Here is a 23,364-nt window from a genome sequence, read left to right as displayed (position 1 = left end):
GTTTCTTATATTTATCAATTCTTTTCTAAATTACCAATTAATAAATTAAATACCATAATAATACTTATTACTCTTTGATAATACACCTATATATTTTATAAAGTGAGGGAGTACTTATTACTCATTAATTCCATATATACATCAATTCTACCATTTGATATTTTTAATAAAATAATTTAAAACATTTTTTTTGAAATGTCAGTTTTTCAAAGAAATTTTTACTGAGGGTATTTGGAAAATATATATCATATTTATGATTATTACCTCATTTAATTAAGTTTTTTAATTTAATTAAAATAGTTAAATAGGTCTTATATCAAGTATCAGATGAGTATAACTTCTCAGATACATTAAAACCCAAGCAGTTTCTCATATTTAAATATTCAAGCACGTCAATCTTGCAAGAATTTTTCTCATTTTTAGGTTGCATTGAAAAATCGAGTAGGAGAAATGTAGCCGACATACTACAAATGAATCTAGGACTTCTAAAGTTTTTTATGCATGAAGTTTGTCCAAAATTCAATACAAACTATCTCTATCTTATATTTTATATGATTTTTGTTTTAAATTTTGAAAAGGGACAATTATATATAACCACACTTTTAAAAGAATTAGAAAAAATTTCCCAACAAAGAATCTTGAAATTACAATATTTCAATTTTAAAAGAAAATTTTGAAAAAATGCCACTAGCGAGGGGTTCAAAATTTTAAAAAAATAAAAGGTCATGAATTCCAAAATTCTAAGTTGGATTTACTTTCTTTTATGTTATTTTAAAGTGTTAAGTATTTGAATTAAAATATTATAATTTTAAGATTCTCCCAAATAGCCACTTTTCGAGCCTAGTCCTAAACCTAATTAATTAAACGAAAAATGGAAAGTAAAAGTTTCATTGAAATCGTAATTTCATTCAAGATATCATTGGATACTAAACAATTACTAGTGAGGGGTTCAAATTTTTTTTTTTTAAAAAAACAAAAGGTCTTGAATTTCAAAATCCTAAATTGGATTTACTCTCTTTTATGTTATCTTGAAATGTTAGATACTTAAATTAAAATATTGTAATTTTAAGATTCTCCCGAATAGCCAGGCTTTGAGTCTAGTCCTAAACCTAATTATTAATTAAATGAAAAATGGAGAGTACAAGCTTAATTGAAAGTGTAATTTCATTCAAGATATCATTGGATGCTAAACAATTTTTTTCTTATTTTTACTATAGCCATCTTTTTGGTAATGGGATGTTTTTTTGATTTCAACATCTCATTCCCTTATCTCCTTAGCATTGAAGGCAAGGATTCATCATGGGCCCCTAATGCTGGCGGACTACCAAAATGGATCTATTTTGATTTGTACTTGGGCCTTGAATGTTGCAAAATGCGTGGAAGAAATGGCAAAACTGTCAGAAGTGGGATTTGAACCCACGCCCTCTCTCGAAGACCAGAACTTGAGTCTGGCGCCTTAGACCACTCGGCCATCCTGACCTGATGTTGGGTATGGAGAAGGTTTTTTATGTTTATATAGCATTGGTAAATTTAAACGCACGATTTTTTTTTGACCGGAATTCATGGTTCATATTAGTAACATACTACCTTCAATCTTAATTATAAGAGCTAATTAACTATTTAAAAAATTTTTAAAAAATAAGTTAATTTAGTTATTTGTAATAAATAGTCTTTTCCTAAAGATAAACATACTACCAATAGTCTTTCCTTAAAATATCTTTACTATTCAAGTGTGTTAGTTAGAACTATCATTATTATAATGATTATTTTGAAAAAAATGTATAAATATTAGAGACAAAATAAATTAAGGTCTTATATTTATGACTAAAATAAAAATCAAATAAGATCTTATATTAAAGACAAGAGGTAGTATAATAAGAATGATACCCGAGAGTTTTGCCATGTAACATTAAACATTGGAAAAATTGACTTTTAGTGGTACTAGGAGCCATGTAATGAGTCACTGCTAAAAGCAAAAAGCGTTGACACTTAAATTAAGTCCTATTAAAACTATATTTATAGACCAAGTCGTGACACTGTAGTTATATTTTAACATTGTATTAGTACAATACAGTATTTTGTTAATGTTCTTTCTTAAGTTTTACTTTGTTTCATTGGTTTAATTTGAGTGGTTAGTCTTGATTAGTTTAATGTGATTAGGGCAAGATAACGTGAGAGTTTGCTCCTCCCATTAATTTGTTCTCATAATGTTCTTCTTTTTAAATGTGACTCTTATTTCTCAATCGTTCATCTTTTTTTTTCCCCCTCTCTTTAGTTTTTGCTTGTTGTAGCTTTTATATGCAAACGTGACATTTCTTTCGGTTGAGAGCCTGTCTGGTATGCACTGAGATGAAAAATAGGTTGCTAAAAATATTACGTTTCTTCAATGAAAAAAATATAATATTATTAAATAAAAATATGCTTTTAAATTAATATATCCCCACACTGAAAGCGCTTGTTTTTTACATTTGCCCTGTTTCTGGTAACAATAACAAGGAGCAAACTGTAATTTAACGAACAACGTTGCATCATGATCCGAGTTTGGATGCAAAATTGAAATTAATTTAATATAGATTCCAATTGGCTTCGTGTTATGTGGTTTTATTAATATCAATTGAAATGATAGGGAAATTGGAATTTACGGACAACATTACACTGTGCTCGCCAAGTATATGCGCAAAATTGAAATGCATTTAATAAATCACAATTGCGTTTCGTCATTTTAACAATGGGATATATTAATGTAAATTGGAACTTGTGTTGGCAAATTTCAATTCACTGTCATCAATTGGAATTTCTCGATACAAATTCCAATTTCTGGCATGATATATCCGACTTTCGCACAAAATTGCAAGTGACCTGAGCCATATTTGAGTACTTTATTATCATGCTCTGTCCCCCCCCCCCCCCCGGCTGCAAGCAGAGTAAGTTTCTAACCCAAAAAAGGGTGACATAATATCAACACTCATGACAAGTAATGAACATAGCTTATATATACTTGATATACTTGATAATGCTTATATATACTTGACAAGTAATCAACACTCATTACACTTGTGAAAAGCTCGAGCAATCTACAAATATCTAAGCTGATAGATTATTTATAATGATCTATCCAGTAGATGGAATTCAAGTAAAACATTACCAACACTCAAAACCAAAGCCATGGCTAAGCAAGTAATCAATCATTGATCAAATGTTACCAGCAGTCCAAAACTCAGACTCCAAAACCGTGCCACGCATGCCTAAGGAATGAGATGTCGGATGAGCATACTTACAGTCTTGCACAATTGAAGTGAGTGTGTGACTAACATATTGAGGGATTGGGACGAGGATGAGAGGACGAGACCAAGAGGGTTAAAGAAAGAAGAAGAATAAGCAGAAGAATGAAGAAGATTGCTCCAGTTTTCCTTTAAGCAACAATAATCTTTGGCCTCCCGACTCAGCAACGATGTCTTCATTTAGCTCTCTCTCACTTCGCTCCTCTGGTTTGTCGCACTTGAAGAAGAAGAAGAAGAGACCACCGTCGTCATCTTTCCTCTCTCTAGAGCAGTCCTGTCGGCCATCAGCAAAGAAGAAGGATGAGTTAGTGGTCTCTCTCTCTCTCTCTCTCTCTCTCTCAACACAACGATGAAGACGACGACGACGACGACGACGACGATCTTCCCTTTAATCAACATTTCAACGATAAGTGGGTCATCGGCCATTTGAGGCGAGCAATGAAAATTGGTAATCACCAATTTTGGTGGGAACCCCTTTTCGTATGTTTAAAAGAAAAATCAATCGTTTCCCACCATTTCTTCGAGCCAAGAGCTCGCTGGAAGTGAAAAATTTTGATTTCCCATTCGCGCGCAGGATTTTCCTCCAACCAAACAGGCTCTTGGTATGGTGCAGGGGAAGAGAAAAGTTGTGGCATTGACAAATAAAGTGAGAGGTACCATTCTTATTAACAATGTATAATAAGAATGATGCTTATTACATAAGCATTCTTATTTTCAGTTGCATTTTTTCTATTCAACGAATAAGAAAAATTGATGTATAGATATTTTTTTTCAATGTTGATCAATTAATTATTCGACTATAGCCAACTCTAACATGCGTTAGCGTCTTACTTACTAGCCTTGACTTGAAAGGTTATTAGGTGATTACAATTATATTTTGACTTTTATAACTTTGTCGAATAATGTTAACTAAAGAATTGTTTGACAGAGATTTTCGAAGTTTTCGTGTGTCTTTGTTTGACGGTATACCGATTATATCGTCAATTATCATTGCATTAACGGCATGTCAATTTGCTTTGAGGGAATATTTGCTATGGAATAGGAAAAAGATTTACATGAGATTTTTTCTTATTTATTTCTTCTAAATACAACATACATGTAACCCAAATTGTTTGATAAGGACGGTACAACACCCCAGTACAGTATAATAATGTCAAATAATAAATCATATAATACTTGAATCCCCGTAATCAACAAATGCATAACAATATGCAAACTGTTATGAATATTATAACATGTGGATGTCCATCTCCTCTTCTTCCTCTTCCTTCCTCTCAACTTCATCATCAACTCCCACTACTTCCATTAGGCATTAATCTTCCACTACTCCATTACCTTTCCACTATGCCTTTAATCTTGTAACTCCCCCCACTCATATTCATGTGGTTTATTGTCCACTATCTTTCATTTAAGTACAAATGTAACTTATGTGTAAGAGTATGCCTATAAATAAGGCATGCCATTGTATTGTGATGCAAGTGAAGCAAGTGAAGGAATACAATATTATTCTCCTATATTCTTGTCTACTTCTCTTCTCCAATCTATTTTCATTGTTGGTTAATTTCATAACACGTTATCAGCACGAGACTCTACCATCAGAATTCATGGCTCCTAGTTGATGCACGTTGAAGTTTTGTTCGTTGAATGAAGATAGTTTGATCCGAACAGTTTGGTAAGATTTTCCAATTTATTTAGAGGAAATGATGGTTTTGCATCTTAACCATATCGATTCATTAGCAACCGAATATTTTATTTATCGTATTGAGATATAAAATTTTTATTTCTTACTTTTCTTATATTTTTATGATCCTACTATCCTTAATACTTCTTGATTTGCTATGAGGTTTATGTTTATTACTATATATGATTATCATCTTTGATATTGGTTAATTGTTATCTTGGAAAGTAGAATGTTAAACATATAAATGAATAGCTAATAGCCATTATATTCTTGATTTTGTGATTAGATGGCCAGAAGCCACATCACGTTTTGATGATTATTTGATAAAAGACCATCTTGTGGTAGTAATAGATGGCATGACAAAACTGTCACAATTTGATAATATATATCAAAGTCTTGAAGATTGATGGTTAAAAACTCACGATACAAAAGAACTTCGTAGTTCTGAAAATTTTGTTATAGTCTGGAAGACTAATATTTGAGAAAAATGATGGTATGCTATTGAAAGCAAGGAATATATCCATAAGAGTGATAAAGAGTATGATCACATTATATCAGTTAAATTGATAACTAAAAGGGCAATAATCTTGGGGCTTGACTATTGAATCATAACAGAAGAATTAGTAATAGCCCCATGATAAATATGATAAAATTATGAACAAATATTATAATATGACCAGAAGTCATATAGACAAATATGTATTAATTAATTGAAAAGCAAATGTTTAAAAAAATGGTTGTGGAATCAAAAAGACCATGAGATATTATGAAAATATCGAAGGTAATTCTAATGCCTGAAGGTAATAAATTGTGAAGAAACATAAATGCCCAAAATATATATAAAAATAGAAAACATACAAGTATATGCCTAGAAGGCTATATGTATAATATTTGTCAGTCTTTAAATTTATTGTGATTTGTGATAAACAAATTGTTATAACAATTTGATATTGTGATATTGATAAGTGTGTATAAAACTAAATAGATCAAATAGACTCAAGAGTTACTAGTTATATTTTGTTTATTTATATCTTATTTATATGATTTGATTCAATATTAGTTTTGAACATTTTAAATGTCTATAGTACCTTAATCAATATTGAGAAGTTTTGAACGTTAAGTATTATTTGTACTTTATTTTTAAAAGTTCATTTTAAATGTTCTTCATCATTTTTGTGTGTTCTCTATGTGTATTGCAAGTTAAATCTATGATACTCATAATTATTTGTTATTATGTTAATGATATATTGAAATAAAATTGTCTTTCATATTCGTCTTAAATTATATAGTTCTTGAAGAACTAGATGTAATAGTATTAATATAATTCCAGAAGAACTAATACTGATTTCTCTTTATGAGCAGACAAAGTATTGATAGTAAAAAATATGACCCATAGATCTACATCACAGCTTTGGTTCTCCAAAGAGTGTAAATGTTATAGTATAATTGGATCAAAGTCCGTAACTATATATGAACTAGGAAGTACTTGGGCTTCCGAGCAAAAGATAGGTTATTGGCTTTGACCTATTATATGCTAGCAGCTGTTTATGAAATATATGAATAAAGGAATCATGTTTGAATGACTCAATCTTGAAGGAGAAAACTGTTAGAATACAAGTATGAGTTGATATTGAATATATTTTTCATAAATGGATATCATCAATCATATATTATATTGAAAAGTTTATTATTGGTAACGAAACATGGTACAGTAAACCAGAAGTTTACTGATATAATTTGATTTATTGTTGGCATGACTTGTTTGATTATCTTAAACTATATAATTATTGAAGATTATGTATTGATATCCATTGAAGAACCAGAAGATTCTTCCGAATAGCCAACATTTTTAAGAATTCGTATGTGCTGCTTGTTCTCAAAGAAAATTGATTATAAAATATCACTAGTTATGTTTTGTTTTTGAATGGATCAATATATTTCTGGAAATATATATGGGCCCATTTAGAAGCACATAAGCCATACAAGTATTCAATATTTGATAGATGCATCTATATAAAATGGTAAGATGTGTGATTGATATTAATTTGTAACATGAAGTTTGTAAGATTATTTAGATAAATATTTCCAGACTATGTGATTCCCAAAACTTGATTTTAAAGATGCTAGTGAATTTATATATCAGGTTTTAAATGTTGAAAAGCCTGCTTAACAAATTGATCTAGCAAAATCATTTGTTAATGCCTCCGTGAATAGCTTGATCAATATTTATGAGAACAAATTTTTTCATTTTAGTGTTGGCATGTTTGATTTAATATATTGTAGCACTTATAGGCATCAAGGCAACAAAATTCTCCTGATAAAATTGGCTTTTGGTCAGGAGCCAGGTATTTTTCATCTGAAACTTGAAATATACAATATTTCTTCTTACCAACCCACCACAATGCACATAGATGAATATTAAAAGAAATTTGGGACATATGTTGGATAAGAACCTCCTTCTTCTTGTTTGTCTCTAAATGGAACAAAATAATATTCCTAAAAGAAACAAATAGATTTAGGAGACTTATACTGCATAATTAGTTGATTGTCATTCGATAAAGTTTTCCTAACATGAGGGGGAGAAATTGAGTAGCTGGAAAAGAGAATGCATGGAACGCATTATTACTATTAAATATAGATCCTCATATATATCAGTATGGACCAGAAGTTCATCAAAATTACATTCATGAAACGCTACAAAATATTTTACTGACCTGAATGAAAATTTTTAAATCTCTTATTTCAGCTGAAAATGCTCCAATTATTTTAAATATTAAGACATGCCAGAAGCATGAGAGGTTAATCGGTTCCAATGTATATCTTGAATAAAGAGGAGCATACAACTTAGAAGTTGTATTGAGGAGGCATGTACTCTAAAAGAGTGTCAGGACATAACTAATTATAAAACCCCAGAAGAGGTTCAGGTACCTGAAAAGCAAGAAAGAGATCTCAACAAGTTATGTCATAAAAGAAAAAATGGAACCGAAAAGGTAAAGTTGTCGACAATGATTTTCGTAAGAATATCACATGATAAAAAGAGGATCTTATGTATAGATCTATCATACAAAGTAGATATAAATTTGGCCAAGAAGAAAAGAAAAAGGGAAAAGATGTGATGAAAATGTTATTTCAATATGTGAAAATGAGCCTGTAGTCCCAACACATACAAAGTTTCTATAGAATATATGGTTGTTTATGTGAAAATAAAGATTTTCACAAATAATTATGATGAGGCATATTATTTGGTGGTGGATATAATTTTACATATTTGAATAGTTTGGCATTATGAAGTGTGCCAATTAGATAACCCATGTATAAGGATCATTAAATAGTAAAAATTATATGATAATCCTTGAAGGATTCAAAAATATGCCAGGAGCATATATAAGAAAATCTTTCAGTATATAAAATATTATGAAGATTAAAATAATTTCAGTATGTATGATCCATTTTATAGTTTTGAATCAAAATATATGAAATTCCCTAAAGAATTTCACTTGCCAGAAGCATATAATTTAAGTTCTTGAGAACAATGATTAAGTTAAATAAGTTGCCATAAGTAATCAGGATGTATGTGGTATAACCGACTAAGTAAATATCGGTTGAAAAAATGATATAAAAATGATCAAATTTGCCCATGCATTTTTGTGAAAAAATTTGAAAATGAGTTTGCTATAATTGTTTATGTTGATGATATAAATATTATTGGAACTCCTGAAGAGCTTACAAAAGCTATGGATTGCTTAAAGAAAAAATTTGAAATAAAGGGCTTAGAAAGAACAAAGTTTTGCCTCAAATTGCAAATTGAATACTTGAGAAATGAAGATTTTTGTGTATCAAATAATTGATACAAGAAAGGCCTTAAAGTGTTTTTATATGGATAAATCACATACATTATATATTTTGATGGTTGTGAGATTTGTGGAGGTGAATAAAGAACCCTATATATTTTGAGAAGGTGATGAAGAACTACTTGGTCCAGAAGTACCAAATCATAGGTCCAGAAGTTTCATATCATATCTTATCAGTCATGCATGACATCACATATCATTTGCTGTTAACTTACTCGTAAGATATAGTTATTCACCAAAGACATTGGAATAGAATTCTAGATTCTTTTCTGATTCACATGCTGGTAATTCTAAATGGAGTATTTATCTCACAATATCCAAAAGATGGCGAAATATATATCTAGCAAATTTGTTCAAATAAAAATCTAGCAGATTTGTTCACCAAGTCACTTCCTATTACAATATTTGAAAAGTTTGTTCATGATATCGAATGTCACAGACTCAAGGATATCAATTGATGTTATCAAGAGGGGGAGTTAATACACACTGTACTCTTTTTTCCTTGTCTATGGTTTTTTCCCACTGGGTTTTACTAACAAGGTTTTTAATGAGGCAGCATCGAATAGTGTATTAGTGAATGTGTACTCTTTTTCTTTTACTAGGTTTTTATCCCACGGGGTTTTTTCTAGTTGAAGTTTTTTAATGAGGCACATATATTATATAATGGACATCCAAGGGGGAGTGTTATGAATATTATAACATGTGGATGTCCATCTCCTCTTCTTCCTCTTCCTCTTCCTCTCAACTTCATCATCAACTCCCACTACTTCCATTAGGCATTAATCTTCCACTACTCCATTACCTTTCCACTATGCCTTTAATTTTGTAACTCCCCCCACTCATATTCATGTGGTTTATTGTCCACTATCTTTCATTTAAGTACAAATGTAACTTATGTGTAAGAGTATGCCTATAAACAAGGCATGCCATTGTATTGTGATGCAAGTGAAGTAAGTGAAGGAATACAATATTATTCTCCTATATTCTTGTCTACTTCTCTTCTCCAATCTACTTTCATTGTTTGGTTAATTTTATAACACAATCTACAATATTTATTGAATTAATATATAATTATATAAAGTTACATAGATCGACACCTACCAGATTCCCATTCTTCATATATGAGAAGATAGATCACAGGATTATTAACTGATTTAATAATAATAATACATAATTGTAATGCTAATTAGGATGAGAATAAACAGGAATTAAGCACAAATCTAATTTTTTCCTCACCGCTCCAACAAAAGTCTCAGACATATCAAACTCTTCCCGCCTCATTCCATTAGGAAGCTTCCAATCAAAATGATACAACAAACTGGCGAGTGGAAGCCCAACATTAGGTGTGGCAAAAGCGATTCCTGGACATATCCTCCTTCCAGATCCAAATGGGATATACTCAAAGTTTGTTCCTCGAAAGTTATAATAATCAGAACCGTCCATAAATCTTTCTGGTTTGAACTCTTCAGCTTCAGACCAATACTTGGGATCTCTTCCTATTGCCCAAGCATTCACAAGGATCCTGGTGTTCGCAGGTATTTTGTATCCATTGATTTCGCAGGTTTCTTTGTTTTTCCTTGGAAGTAGTAATGGAGCTGGTGGGTGTAACCTTAAAGTTTCTTTGACAACACATTGTAAGTATTCAAGTTGGTGAAGTTCTGCCTCGTCCACGTATGATTTGTCTTTGAAAATCCTTCTTAACTCAGCTTGTGCCTTTTCCAATATCTTTGGTTGTTTCAACATCTCTGACATTGCCCACACTACAGTTGTTGATGATGTCTCAGTTCCTCCGATGAATATGTCCTAAAATTGATGAATTTGTTTTCCAAGGTTTAGATTGGTCAAATCTTGTTTCACCCTTCTTAATTTGAACAAAAAAAGCCAAGCATAAATACATTCCATATTCGTTATGTAACATCCATCACTTACTAACCAGAACTAACCATGATAGAAAGGACTAAAACTAGTAAACATACCCTATCATGGTTATTTAAGAACAATCACATCACTAAGGGGCTAACCATGATAGAAAAGAATTCGACCTTAATTAAGGCTATCATGGTTAGAAAAGAATAACCTATATTTGTAATCATGCCAACATGGTTATAAAACAATACGCCTCTGAATGATAAATTATAATAGCAGTTTAGACTTGACTATCTTAGTCAACACTAGCAACAACTAAACTTGCCAACATTGCCATTATCACATCGTGGATCCACAGTAATTCAATCACATGCAATCTAAGGGCCTCAGGCCCACTACCAGCACTCTAGTCCAATTCCAGACAAAATAAACCAAAGATAGAAAGTATAATACGTTCACTAAGTCAAACGACATAAAAATATAAGGAAGGTAAAATAAGTTCCAAATGAATGCAGTCCTGATGCGTGGCAATATACGAAAAGATTGCATAAAAATAAGGTCCAGAAGCTCTACACTGTCAGCTACAGCTATTGAGCCTCAGGAGTCTTCCCCGAAGGTCCCGCTAACGTATTGTTTCCTGAAAATGGTAAAGCAACAGAAATGAGACAACGTCTCAGTAACTAAATCCCTACCTATCCCACACCCTAGCATGGGCTAGCGAGGTGTCAGGTGGGATACACAGAGCTAATAATAGTTGATAAACATTTATTTAACATTTAAACTCACAATAATCATACAAGACAAATATTTCCACCAATCTCATGCAATTGATACATTTCAAAAGAGATAACATACTTGTCATTTATTTAAAAGATGGAAATATCAATGAATATCTCATGTCATATGCAATTCCTGAACCCAAATCCATCCTTATATCCTCCTTATTTCCGCCGACTGGACCCATGGGCTAAGTTCTTTCCATTTGACTGGCAACTCTGACAAGCTCACCACACGAATGATGTGGACCGGCCAAAGACCACAGAGCACTCGGTGGACCATGGGTCCCCCTCGAAGAACTAGTGGGGTGTCGCAGTCCCTCGAAGAACTAGTGGGACAATAATAGCAGCCAACCATAGAGCTCCGTATGGAGGCTAATACCACGTGGCAAGTATATGAATCTCAATAACTCCAATTATCTCCTTTCCCCACCCAAAATAGATGCACAGGGTTCAAAATGACACATTTATATGCATAATCAACAGAATTTCATAATAACACATCATAATCATGATCACCAATTTCTTGCAATACAAACTATGTCAATCCTTTTTAAAATAGCATCCCACAAGACAGTTCATACAAAACGTAATATACTTTTATAGAATTAGTTATAAACCGCTCACCAACTTCATACTAGAGCATGCAACAGATAGAAATTTAGTTACCTGGTCTCCTAGCTAACAGTCAACTACAACCAGAGTCCAACCTCGAAAATGCCACAATAGAGTTTATATCTACAAACAAAATTAAAATATTATCTCTATAGTATTAGAGTTTGCTACTCACAAAATTTTAGCCTCTAACTCCTCCTCTAAAAGCTTTAATTTTTACTCAGAACTCTAGCCTAAAAGACATTTTTCTAAGGTTTGGAATGAGAACATATATATATATGATTTAGACTCGATTCCTAAATTTTCCTTACTTAAATATCCTTTAATTATTAGATTATATTATTAGAATCATCAAATTCATAATGTAAATAGACAAACTGTAAATTTATAACTTATATTCCATCTTCGAAGGACTTAGACAAATAGACTTAGTATGAACCAGGTTATTCTCACTACAGAAGTTAACCCTTAATCTAACCGTTGAATTTAATTTCCTATCTATCATGATACTATCCTCAAATTATAGCTCAATCTAACGGTGAATGAACTTTAAAATGCTAATTTACTATTCAGGACTCTATCTGCTAAATCCAAAAGATATAAGTTAAAAATGTACCTAATAAATTGTAACTCGGAGATCAAAATGATGATCCAACCGTTGAAATTAACGATTTGGATGTCCCAAATGGGCTGACCAAATTTCAGTCCGATCCAACGGTTAATAAACTCAAAACTAGCACTTTTCTGAGACTACCTCAGATATGTGCGAAAATTATTTGCTCACTCCAAGCTCCACTCACTAGCTCCTATATATAGGCTCCTCAACCTCCTTCACTCTAAAGATTAGTCGATGTGGGACTTCTATACTATGATTTAATTTTCTAGAATATCATCCACACACACACAATAACACACAAAAACATTATTAAAATAATAATAATGATAATTTGCCTATATCTAACTTTTTTTTTTTTATAATTAACTTAATACTAAAATATATTTATTTATAAATTTAATTAAATACTAGATAAAAATAAGGATGTTACACGTTAAGCATACTCTTAATTTGGTGTTGAATTTTGCAGAGCAAAAATAATCAAGTTTAAGCATCTTGGTTAGTTTGTCCATTATTTTTTATCCATGTGCCAATCAATTGAATCAATCAAACTCTTCATGACCAAATAAAGCTAAGTTTTCTTCCATTAATCACCAAAATGAATTATGTGCAAGCTTCCCCCTTCTTTATAAAATGATCGTGTCTTTGTAGTTTTACACATAAGTTAAGAAAGTCATTAAATGGTCTAGATTGTAGCAAATACTAAATCCTTATTTCTAATGCCTCACTTGATTTTTTTCTTAGTTCAGAGTAGAATATTACAAAAATAACTAATGTTTCATGAAAATTCAAAAGCAACACCACCTAATGTTAGCTCAAGTGATAAGGGAAGGGTGAGATTGAATTTTGTAGCGGTCAAGGATTCAAATAATCAGACCCTTATGAGTAACGTAACCAAAAAAAAAAAAAAATTCCATGCCTCGCCATTTACCACAATTAATGAGAAAATAATTATTTATGGGTTTATATTTCTAAGTTTGCATTATCAAATGTTAACATAAGCATCTAATTAATCCTACTTACCAGAATTGTTGCTTTGATGTTGTCAACAGAAATGGGAACCTCCAGGTCATTTTGCTCCTGAATTTTCAAGAAAACATCAACTAGATCTTCTTCAACCTTATCACCACATGTTCCATTCTTCTTCTTCTTCCTGTGATCATCAATGATGTTGTCCAATATTCTATCAATCTCTTTGTGCAGCCTCTCAAGTGTAGCCTTCATACCAGAAATATCTTGAAGAAGCTTCATGGAAGGGAAGAAATCTGAAATGTAAAAGCCTCCAGCCAGCTTCAAAGCCTTCTTAGCACACCTAAGGAAGGCTTCTTGGTCTCTTGATCTCCCACCAAAAGCTGCTCGTGCTACTATGGCGTTTGTCATGGACATTATCATCTTGCTCAGATTCACCTCTGATCCTTCGTTTTTTGAGATTGTCTTCACCACTTCCAACACTTCCTCTTCTCTGATAAACCTGCGTTTTGGAAACAGTTAGGGTTCTTTCAACTAATTAATCAAATCTTATTTATAATGCATCTAGCACCCTCAACTATAAATAAAATTAGGACAGTGGATTTAATCAAACAATAATATTTGGGGATATTAGATTTATAGAAAAATAATGTCAGGGTGCTGAATATATCACACATAAATTAGGACGCTGGATGCTTCTAGAAAATAACATCAGAATGCTAAATGCATTATATTTATTGTAACCAAGTGTGATAAAAGTAGGGTGACCTGACTTCCTTCGGTAATGTACCAACAAAAGGACTTGAAATACTTGAAAGGCTTTTTCATTATAGAAGTTAATTAGTTTTAATAGAATGAGCTTCTGCTAGTAGCCTTTTAACCTGCTGGCATAAAGAATCTCTTTAAAAGTTGGTAAAAAAAATAAAAAATAAAAAATCTTGGGAATTCGCCGGTTCAATTCTACTTGTGAGTTGTAGTCTCATGTCATCTATCCTATAATTCAAAAAACAAAAATAGAATGAGCATTTTTTTTAACTGCACATAGTCATAGGTATCATTCTATTATAGACAACTCTATTATGAATTTGAAGTTGACCGTATATAACAAGTATTTTTGCATGGGCTTATAATAAATGTATCTAAATATAATAAAAAATAGATTATGAATTCATTGACATCGAAGTTTTAATCAAAAGAAAAAAGGAACTTTGATTTAAAAAAAAAGGGCAAAATTATCATATTGAAATTTATTGGGTTCAAATTAAAAGAAATGTTGACTGTATAACATACCAATCAAATCTTTCTCACGGCCCACTTCATTAATTAACGCTTCAAGAGCCAACTACAGAAAAGAGAACAGCGCGAGGAGAATTCTTGCATACACCTAGGGGTGTTCATGGGCAGGGCTGGGCAGGGCATGCCCCCTGCCCGATGCCCAGCCCGAAAAATGAACGGGCTGCATTTTGCGGCCCGCTGTCCTGTCCTGCCCACAGAAGCCCTAACCATTTTCGGGCTGGGCAATAACGGGCTGGGCAGGACGGGTTTTCAAGCTCAAATAGTGATACCTTGGTAAAAAAATTTTTAGTTAAAGTAAAGGTATCTTATAATAACTATAAAGAAATAAATACTTGAATAAACAATAAATTCAACAAATTAATAACTTTGCTTTGTCTTAGATTGATATATCTTTTAATATAACACTAAAGTGAGCTTGCTTTTGCATCTTTGCAAGACAACCAACAATAAAAACAAACTAAAAGATACTAAACCAAATTAAAAAGATACCAAGAAGGAAGAATTACGCATACCACTAAATGTATCTATGGCAAATGAAAAAGGAGAGAATAATATATATTATTATATATCATTATAAGTATTTTTGGCAAAAAAAAAGAATTATAAATATATATATCACGGGCAGGGCCAAATGGGCAGGGCAGCATACCATGCCCGCAGCCCTGCCCTGCCCATAATATGCCCAGCCCAAAAATGCCCATTTTTCTTTGGGCTTTTTTTTTTTCCGGGCTGGGCAGGGCCATTTTCTTGCGGGCTCGGGCGGGCATACCGGGCTAGCGGGTTTGATGAACACCCCTACATACACCCAGCCTACCACCTCATTTGTGCGCTGGCCAGTAATATTTTGACAGCTCAAGAAATCTATATCCTCCTTCTCCGCCAACGTGACACCTCCCCTTTCTATTATTTAAATATTTTTTTAGGAATATGTGTTTTTTTATTGTCTCTCTCTTCTACTTTCTGTCCCATCTGCAATTTTTTTTTTTTTAAAAACTTTTACTCTCCATCCCTTATTTGCCGCCACTCCTCCAATCTCTCTTCCTCCACCACGCCACCCTCTCTTTTGTCTTTCCCTTCCGGCCTTCCCTCATCCCCTCCATCTCTCATATATGATCTTGTCGCGGCAAGAGGCCCTGTAGCGGTTCTGATAAATCACTCTTCATGTGTTTGTGGATTTCACTGCTCATATCTTTTCTCCCCTCCCCTCCATCTCTCTCTCTCATATATGGTGTCTGATTTGTTCGGAAAATATGAAAAAGAAAGAGAAGTTTCTGGCCTGTGAGAAATCAGTATCTTGTTCTATACCTCCTCCGGCATCTACATGCTAGTCACCGATTACTAGCTCACCAAGCTTAGACATTGGCGTCGTCACTTTTCAGAGACTGTGAGGCAGTGGCCACGATCGGCGCAGACCCTGATCCCTCCGTGGACCGCCCCATTTTTCAGCTGGCATCCGTGGTTTAGGCCACTCTCCTGTACTCCGACGGAGGTGAGTCTCATGATATCCACTTGCCTGAGAGAGGGAGATGGGAGAAGTGGCGGTACTTGAGAGAGGGAAGAGAGATGGGAGGAGTGGGGTATTGGGACGAAGAGAGGCAGAGAGGAAAAATGAAAGTTTTTGAAAAAAATTTTACAGACAGGAGAAAGAGTACGCCCGGGGGGGGAAGAACACGTATTTTAAAAAAAAAAATTGAAATAATAGAGGGCGAGGAGTGACATAGGGACTGACAAGTAGGATAAAGATTAATCAAACTGTCAAAATATGACTGGCCAGTGCATAGATGAGGTGATACGCTGGGTGCATGTAAGAATTTCTCCAGATCGAAAGAGGAAAAGTATAACTCTTTTCAGCCACTGTCTTTTAAAGAAAAAATTAATTCAAACTTCGCTATAATTTTTCTTAATTTTGAATCAAGTTATTATCATTTATTTTATTTGAATTAAGTTCTTATAATTAAATTCATTATAGACATTTACTTTTAAAGGGGTGTTTGGATAGAAATAAAACTATAGCTTTAAAAGTGATTTTAAAAGTAAATATGTAAAGGATTTTGTGTCGATTTGTGAAAAATATTCTTAAAAAGTATTTTTATAGCTTTCCAAACACCACCTAAGTGTAAAATTCATTAATTATAACTTATAAAATTTCATGGATTTTATGACATTTTTTTTCTTTTTAACACCATTTTTAACATCCATATTTTTTTTATAAATTCGTTATAATTATTGGAAAAATTGGGAGAAAGTCATCCATTGAGGTTTTTTTAATGAGAAAGACCTGATAAATTTTTATACACAGAAATTATAGGTACCCTGTAAATTTTGCACACAAAATATTGATACTGTGATTAAGGTTTTTCTAACTAATAAAATTTTAGGAAAATTACTATGTAGTCTTAAGGAAGAAATGTTATTGCCAAAAAGTTCCATAACAAGTAAATGACAAATTCTAATGCATAAATAGTAACAAAACTTAATAAGCACATAAAACTATCCTCATAAACTTACCTCGTATTTTATAAATTATTATTGAAAAACAGCTTTTAAAGAATCTTACAGCCATTTAAAACAATTTCTTATATTGCTCACCTGTGATGAAGATTTGTTTAGTAATTATATTATTTCTTGGAATATCATAGTGATGCCCACTAAAATTTGTAAAGGGAAATTTTCCATAATAAGGACCTAAACAAAATAAACTACAAGAATATGATTTAAAGTTGAAATAAATTATAAGAACATATGAATTAATTTTTTTCATTTTACATCGAGTGTTATTATTGCGTAACTTATAATCATTATAGGAATGAAAAAGAAGAATCACTGTGAGGTGTCAAAAAGGAAGATAATTACTAAAAATTCTTAAAAACAAATGAGAGCTTGAAATATGCTATTATTTCCTATATTGGAACTTATCATGATAAGCTGCATGATTGTTATGAGACTTTGTTGTAATTATCTTCATTTCTTGAGAGCTATAGCAATTCTCTCAATGAAAAAAGTGAAGCAAGAAGTATAGAAAATTAGAAAGAACCTGAATGATTGGACCCTCTTAGCAGAAAGAAGTTCTGAGCTGCAAATTTTCCTGAGCATGGACCAGTAGCTACCAGAGGAAGAGAAAGCAATGTTGGTAGCATTGTACGACAAAACATCATAAGCAAAAAGGTAAGGTCTATTAGAGAAGACAGCATCGTGTGTTTTCATAACCTCTTTGGCGGCTTCTGGGGAAGAGATTATGACATTACAGGTCTCTCCTAGTTTCAGATACATCACAGGAAGGCCAAATTTGTTTGCTAAGTCTCTTAAAGACCGATGGGGTAGTGGCCCTAAAAGGTAGTGCATGTGCCCTAGAAGAGGAAGCTTCCATGGTGGTCCTGGTGGAAGGCAAGTTTGGGGAGATTTCTTGAAGCTTGGTTTCACTACATGAAGGAGGAGGAGGAAGAAGAAGAAGAAAGCACAGAAGGTAGAGAAAAGAATCTGCAGAAAATCCATGGCGGACGGAAGAGAACTGGCACTATGATCAGTGTGTGGTTTAGGCATGGAGAAATGGAGAGCTTCGTTTAATATATAGTAGTCTCTCTAATCTGGAATGTGGGAGATTTTTCAGGACTTTATTTAAACTTTATTGCAAAATCTCATTAGATTATCGCTGCTGCATTAAATATTTTCTTTTCTGAATATCCTTATTATCCTTATTTGATGCGTCATTGTTCACTGCAAAGAAAATTCTATTTTTCTTGGCCCACAATTACAAATCACTAGTTTACCCATCATGTTTCTATTATCTTATTATGAGGCGTCTTTAAGAAAATGTGGTTAAATCATTAAATTATTTGGAAAAAAATACATTTTTATAATTTTATCCATATTTAAATATTTTCTTTGTTCACAATATAAATCACCTTAACTAATTCATTAGAATAAAAAAAATGACGGTTAACTCATTAAATTCGTATCAAATTGAAATCCTTTTTCAACTTTACACCTATAAAATGAGAACGTGGTGGACAGCAAAAAATATATAAGAAGTTACATTTACGTATTAATTGCAAGAATAAAATTACCATATAAGCATTAATTAAATTTCAAGTGGCTTATATTTTGAACATTCTTCTACATAGAGTGACTTATATTTTGAAATAGAAAATTTTCATACATTCTCCCTCATTGTCAATGACTTTATAACAAGGATTATCTGCACCTTATATATATGTGTGTGTATATATATTAAGCACAAAAGGAAATAAATGACAGGAGTATTTCCAAAAAAGTTATTACAAATTATTGAGACATTGATTGCAAATAGTTAATTTAAGTTCTTCCCATAATCTATTGGTCTTATTTAACAATCATATGATTAAATTTTGTATATGAATTTGCAACTATATCATTCATTTTTTATTCATACAAACAAACTATTAAGGTGTATAGTATATACTAAATAGAGATAAAATTGAAAAGTTATTAAATTTTAAGATGAAGTTAAAGTGATTACTTTTTTTTTTTTTAATTGCAGATATCTCTTCTAGGAGAGATTCGAATTTTGGTTCATTGCCCACCCAACCCCCTGGTCATTAGTGACTACTTTAATTCAAAGGAAAAAAAAAAGAGGTTCAAACTTTGGCATTTTTCTTATTTTTAGTTAAATATGTTAAAAGTAATATATATATATATATATATATATATATATATATATAAAAGACTAGAGAAGTATAAATTTGGCAAAAGACTGACTACATTTGAAGTGGAGGCATGTGATAAAATGATATGCTTGAGAGAGAGGTAGGCAACATGTTGAATAATGAAGCTGTCCTTTTTGGACTCATTATTTTTGAATTAATTCAGTGATGACGAAAACAAAAGTTGAGGCTATAGATTTTCAAAGTTGAATAATTCATTGTTAATTGATTATTAAAGTCACCAATTCTCCTATTCCATGTGATAAATATGTCGGGCTTGACTTGCCATTTCATGGAATAAATTCAATGAATTTTATGGCCAAAACGAGTGGTTAGATCACAAAATCAATTATGTTGGCTTGTATGATTTGAATGCTACTAAAGGTAAAAGACTAATGCGTTATGTTCAGATGTATTTAGAGCTTTTAATTTGTCTGTTGCTTGTGGTTGAATGTCGGATCATCAAGTACTTACCACGTTTTTTTAATACAAATGCCATGAAAATGTGCAAGAAGTGATGAGTTGATAATAAGCACAACCGTACTAATAATAACAAAACTGGAGTAAGAAGTGGTTCTAAATATTTATTGTTCCCTCCATTTCAAAAATGTTGTAGCTTTGTTTTGCATTTTATTTTTTTTTAAAATTATTAATGTCTTTTTAGAATTTCAGTAAAGGATTTCATTAAATTTATATAGTTTAATATTTTGAACTAGAGGAAGCCCGTGTGTACATACAAACTCCATGAGGTCCTAAAGATAATACTCTCTCGGTTTTTAATATAAAACTTATTTTGTAGCACAATTTGTACTACAAAATAGGTCTTATATTAAGGACTGGAGAAGTATCTAGTTTGTAGTACAAATATGCATTACAAATTAAATCTTATATTTAGAACCAAAAGTAATAATAATTTGCATTATAAACTAAATCTTATATTTAAAACTAGAAATAATACTAATTTGAACTGCAAATTAGATCTTATATTTAAAGTCAGACGTGGTAATAAATTTTTAACAAGTCACCAGGTCATAAATAAGGGAAGCTGACATATGGGACTTACTTTTCAATAAGGCCAAGGAATTATGAAATTTTAGTTCTTGCGCAAAATAAAATTAGGTTGGGATAGAATTTAGCAAAAATAGCCCTAACTATTGAAATGAAAAGCAAGTCTTAATGTACTTGTTAATAGCTGTATTGGGTATATTTTATAAATTTGTTCATGATGCAGAGTAAATCTTTGTTGGGAATAAGCTTTTGATTTTTTTTGCTTTCTTTGTTTTAGTTCGAGTATTTTTCTACTGGAGACAATTCTATTCAAAAGGGTTGTTTGGATGAAAACCAAACCATAGTTTCAGAAGAATTTTACAGTTTACAAAGTAAATATGTGAAAAAATTTATCTCGATTTGCGAAAATGTACTTTTCAGAAACACTTCTCATGCCATCCAAACACTCCCAAAGTATTGTCAAATACTAAATATAAGGACTTTTCTCAACACGAATTTGAATATTGATTCATTGCGTTGTGAAGAACTAGTCCCTTCTACTAACTTCAACCCCCTTGGTAATGAGATCTTAATTTATAAATGTGCTTGTTAATTCCAACCAACAATATTGTGAATCCTATAGCCTAGTTGTTAATGACTGTGATCACTACTTCGAACTCGTAAAAATGATATGAAGTTATTGTTTTGTTTGGAAGAAGTTAATAGCAAAAGATACTTATATATTCATTATAACAAAGTTCTAAATTGTAATAGGCTAGTTGTTAATGACCTTGTTTAGTGCCTTCTCCAAATTTATCAGTTGACTTTGATAGCTTCCATCTTTAGTTTTGAAAATGTCAAATTTTAGCTTCCATCTTTAGTTTTGAAAATGTCAAATTTCAGAACCAAAGGTTTATAATTTACACTGCAAAGTGAGTCTCATATTTAGGATTGGAAGAGTATGTGAAAGCAAACCAAAGTCTACCTTATTAATGAACATATTGGAACTAAAAAAAAACAGAGAAGGGAAAGTTACATTGATGCCTCACCAAAAGGCCAGCATATTTATATCACAAAAAAGGACTAAGACGATAAGATCCACCGATATTGAAATTGGACAGTCTTGTCCAAATTAAATGGTCAAATAAATCTAATGAACAAACATCTCAATGACTAAAAGCAAAAAGTCTCACCAAAACAATTAAATGGCCAAATAAGAAAATGCAATTAATACACAAAACTTGATGATTGAGGAGCATGGTGTGATGAAGAGCATAGGCAAGGAGCCCAAGCAAAGAAATCCAACATTCAAAAAGATCCATTACAAGGCATTGGAGGCCCAATGACAAGAGCAAGGATTAAAACTATGAAAGAGGCCCTAAATTGTTTAATAAGACAGTTAAAAGAGCGAGAGCCCATTTATTTGGAAGAAATACATTTTAATGAGCCTAAAAAGAGTCCAAAAATAGTGATCATATTGCTAGAAGCCCAACAAGATGATGTACAAAGCCCATGTGGGGTTCAGATTGAAGAATTCACTTAAAATACCATGTGACAAGCATGTGCCTTGGACAAGAATCATAAGTGATGTCCAAGAATCTTCAAGGATCAAGAAGGCATCATTATGAATTGATTATGATTTAAATTCATTTTTTTAGGTCAAGGAATGCTCTAAAAGATCATGCTTTGATCTACTTTCCTCTTTTTAAATAGCAGACTTGTTCTTGAAGTTTAAGTTATTTCCTTTTATTTCTATGTAATAAATGGTGCCTCCTATAATCAAATAATCATTAATGAGGCCTCATCCGTAGCATTTATGTCTTAGGATACTGATTCTAGAGTGTTCTATTGTTGCCTATATATAGGCTACGTTTTTGACATTGAAGGCAGACTTAGATGAATGAGAATTAAGTTTATTTCTCTCCATGTAAGCTTTGCTTGCATCTTTGTATTCTCGTGAGAATACTCGACAGTATCAAGGGATTGATCAACCTTATGGTGTCTTCATGACTAGAATTGTAAGAAACAGGTTGTCTTAAGGTCCTACTTAGATCAACCGTCCATTCGTTACTTGATTCTAGCCGGTTCGTACGTCTCCTCATATCACTTGATCATACACTAATGGTTAAATAGCTAATCAAAGCACAACTACCTAAGCAGCACATAGCCTAAAATTCAACGGCCGATTATAAGAAATGACGTAAACATGAAATCTAACCACTAAACTTCTATAAAAAAATCTGATAAAAACAAATTTGATCTTTTGATCTTCCACATCTGAACATACATAATAATCTCTTTCAAAGTTTCCCATTTTTTTTCCCCAGTTATGGAGATTATATTGATGCACAGTAGGTTTGATGTTTCTACTCTTGGCTACCTTTTTTTTTATTTTTTAAACACTCTTTCTGAGTCTTCTTCCTTCTTGATTTCACTCTCATCTCTTCGTCTCAATCTTCACTCTTACTGTGCTCAAAGAAAGGGGGGCAAACAAAAGTATGGTAATATTGGAAACCTTGGAATGTACGAGGATGAGAAGGAAGCAAACAAGGGAGGCATGCCCTGAGATTATAGACCAACAATTATATGAAACAAAATCTGTCATGGAGTTCTTCGGCCAATTATGTGGTCGATGACAGTGAAGAAGAAAGAGGAAGAGGAAGAGAAATAGGCGAAATAAATGACTCCAGTAAATGTCATCTACCCCATGAACATTGTCTTATATGCAATGTCAGTCTATCTTCTAG

At 32.2% G+C, this 23,364-nt stretch overlaps 1 protein-coding gene, 1 long non-coding RNA gene and 1 other non-coding gene across 3 annotated transcripts; 1 reads left to right on the top strand and 2 right to left on the bottom strand.

Moving 5' to 3' along the window:
- The first annotated feature begins 1,113 nt into the window (after positions 1-1,113).
- Positions 1,114-2,357, top strand: LOC114745322 (uncharacterized). The gene is made up of 2 exons (XR_003740191.1): positions 1,114-1,500; positions 2,292-2,357. It is a non-coding gene; the product is annotated as an uncharacterized LOC114745322 (long non-coding RNA).
- TRNAL-CAA (transfer RNA leucine (anticodon CAA)) lies at positions 1,396-1,479 on the bottom strand. The gene has a single exon. It is a non-coding gene; the product is annotated as a tRNA-Leu (tRNA).
- Positions 2,358-9,995: 7,638 nt separating the features above from the next.
- LOC114745320 (cytochrome P450 71D10-like) lies at positions 9,996-18,443 on the bottom strand. The gene is made up of 3 exons (XM_028933483.1): positions 17,986-18,443; positions 13,710-14,157; positions 9,996-10,616 (listed from the first exon to the last, which is right to left on the bottom strand). Exons 1-3 carry the CDS (start codon positions 18,441-18,443, stop codon positions 9,996-9,998), a joined length of 1,527 nt encoding a protein of 508 aa, XP_028789316.1.
- Positions 18,444-23,364: the final 4,921 nt, after the last annotated feature.

Source organism: Neltuma alba, unplaced genomic scaffold (genome assembly GCF_004799145.2).
Source record: "Neltuma alba isolate B1F8T4 unplaced genomic scaffold, ASM479914v2 tig00004610_pilon, whole genome shotgun sequence".
Taxonomy (NCBI): Eukaryota; Viridiplantae; Streptophyta; class Magnoliopsida; order Fabales; family Fabaceae; genus Neltuma; species Neltuma alba.
Note: the sequence above shows the minus strand (reverse complement) of the source record. Positions and strands in the feature narration are given on the sequence as shown.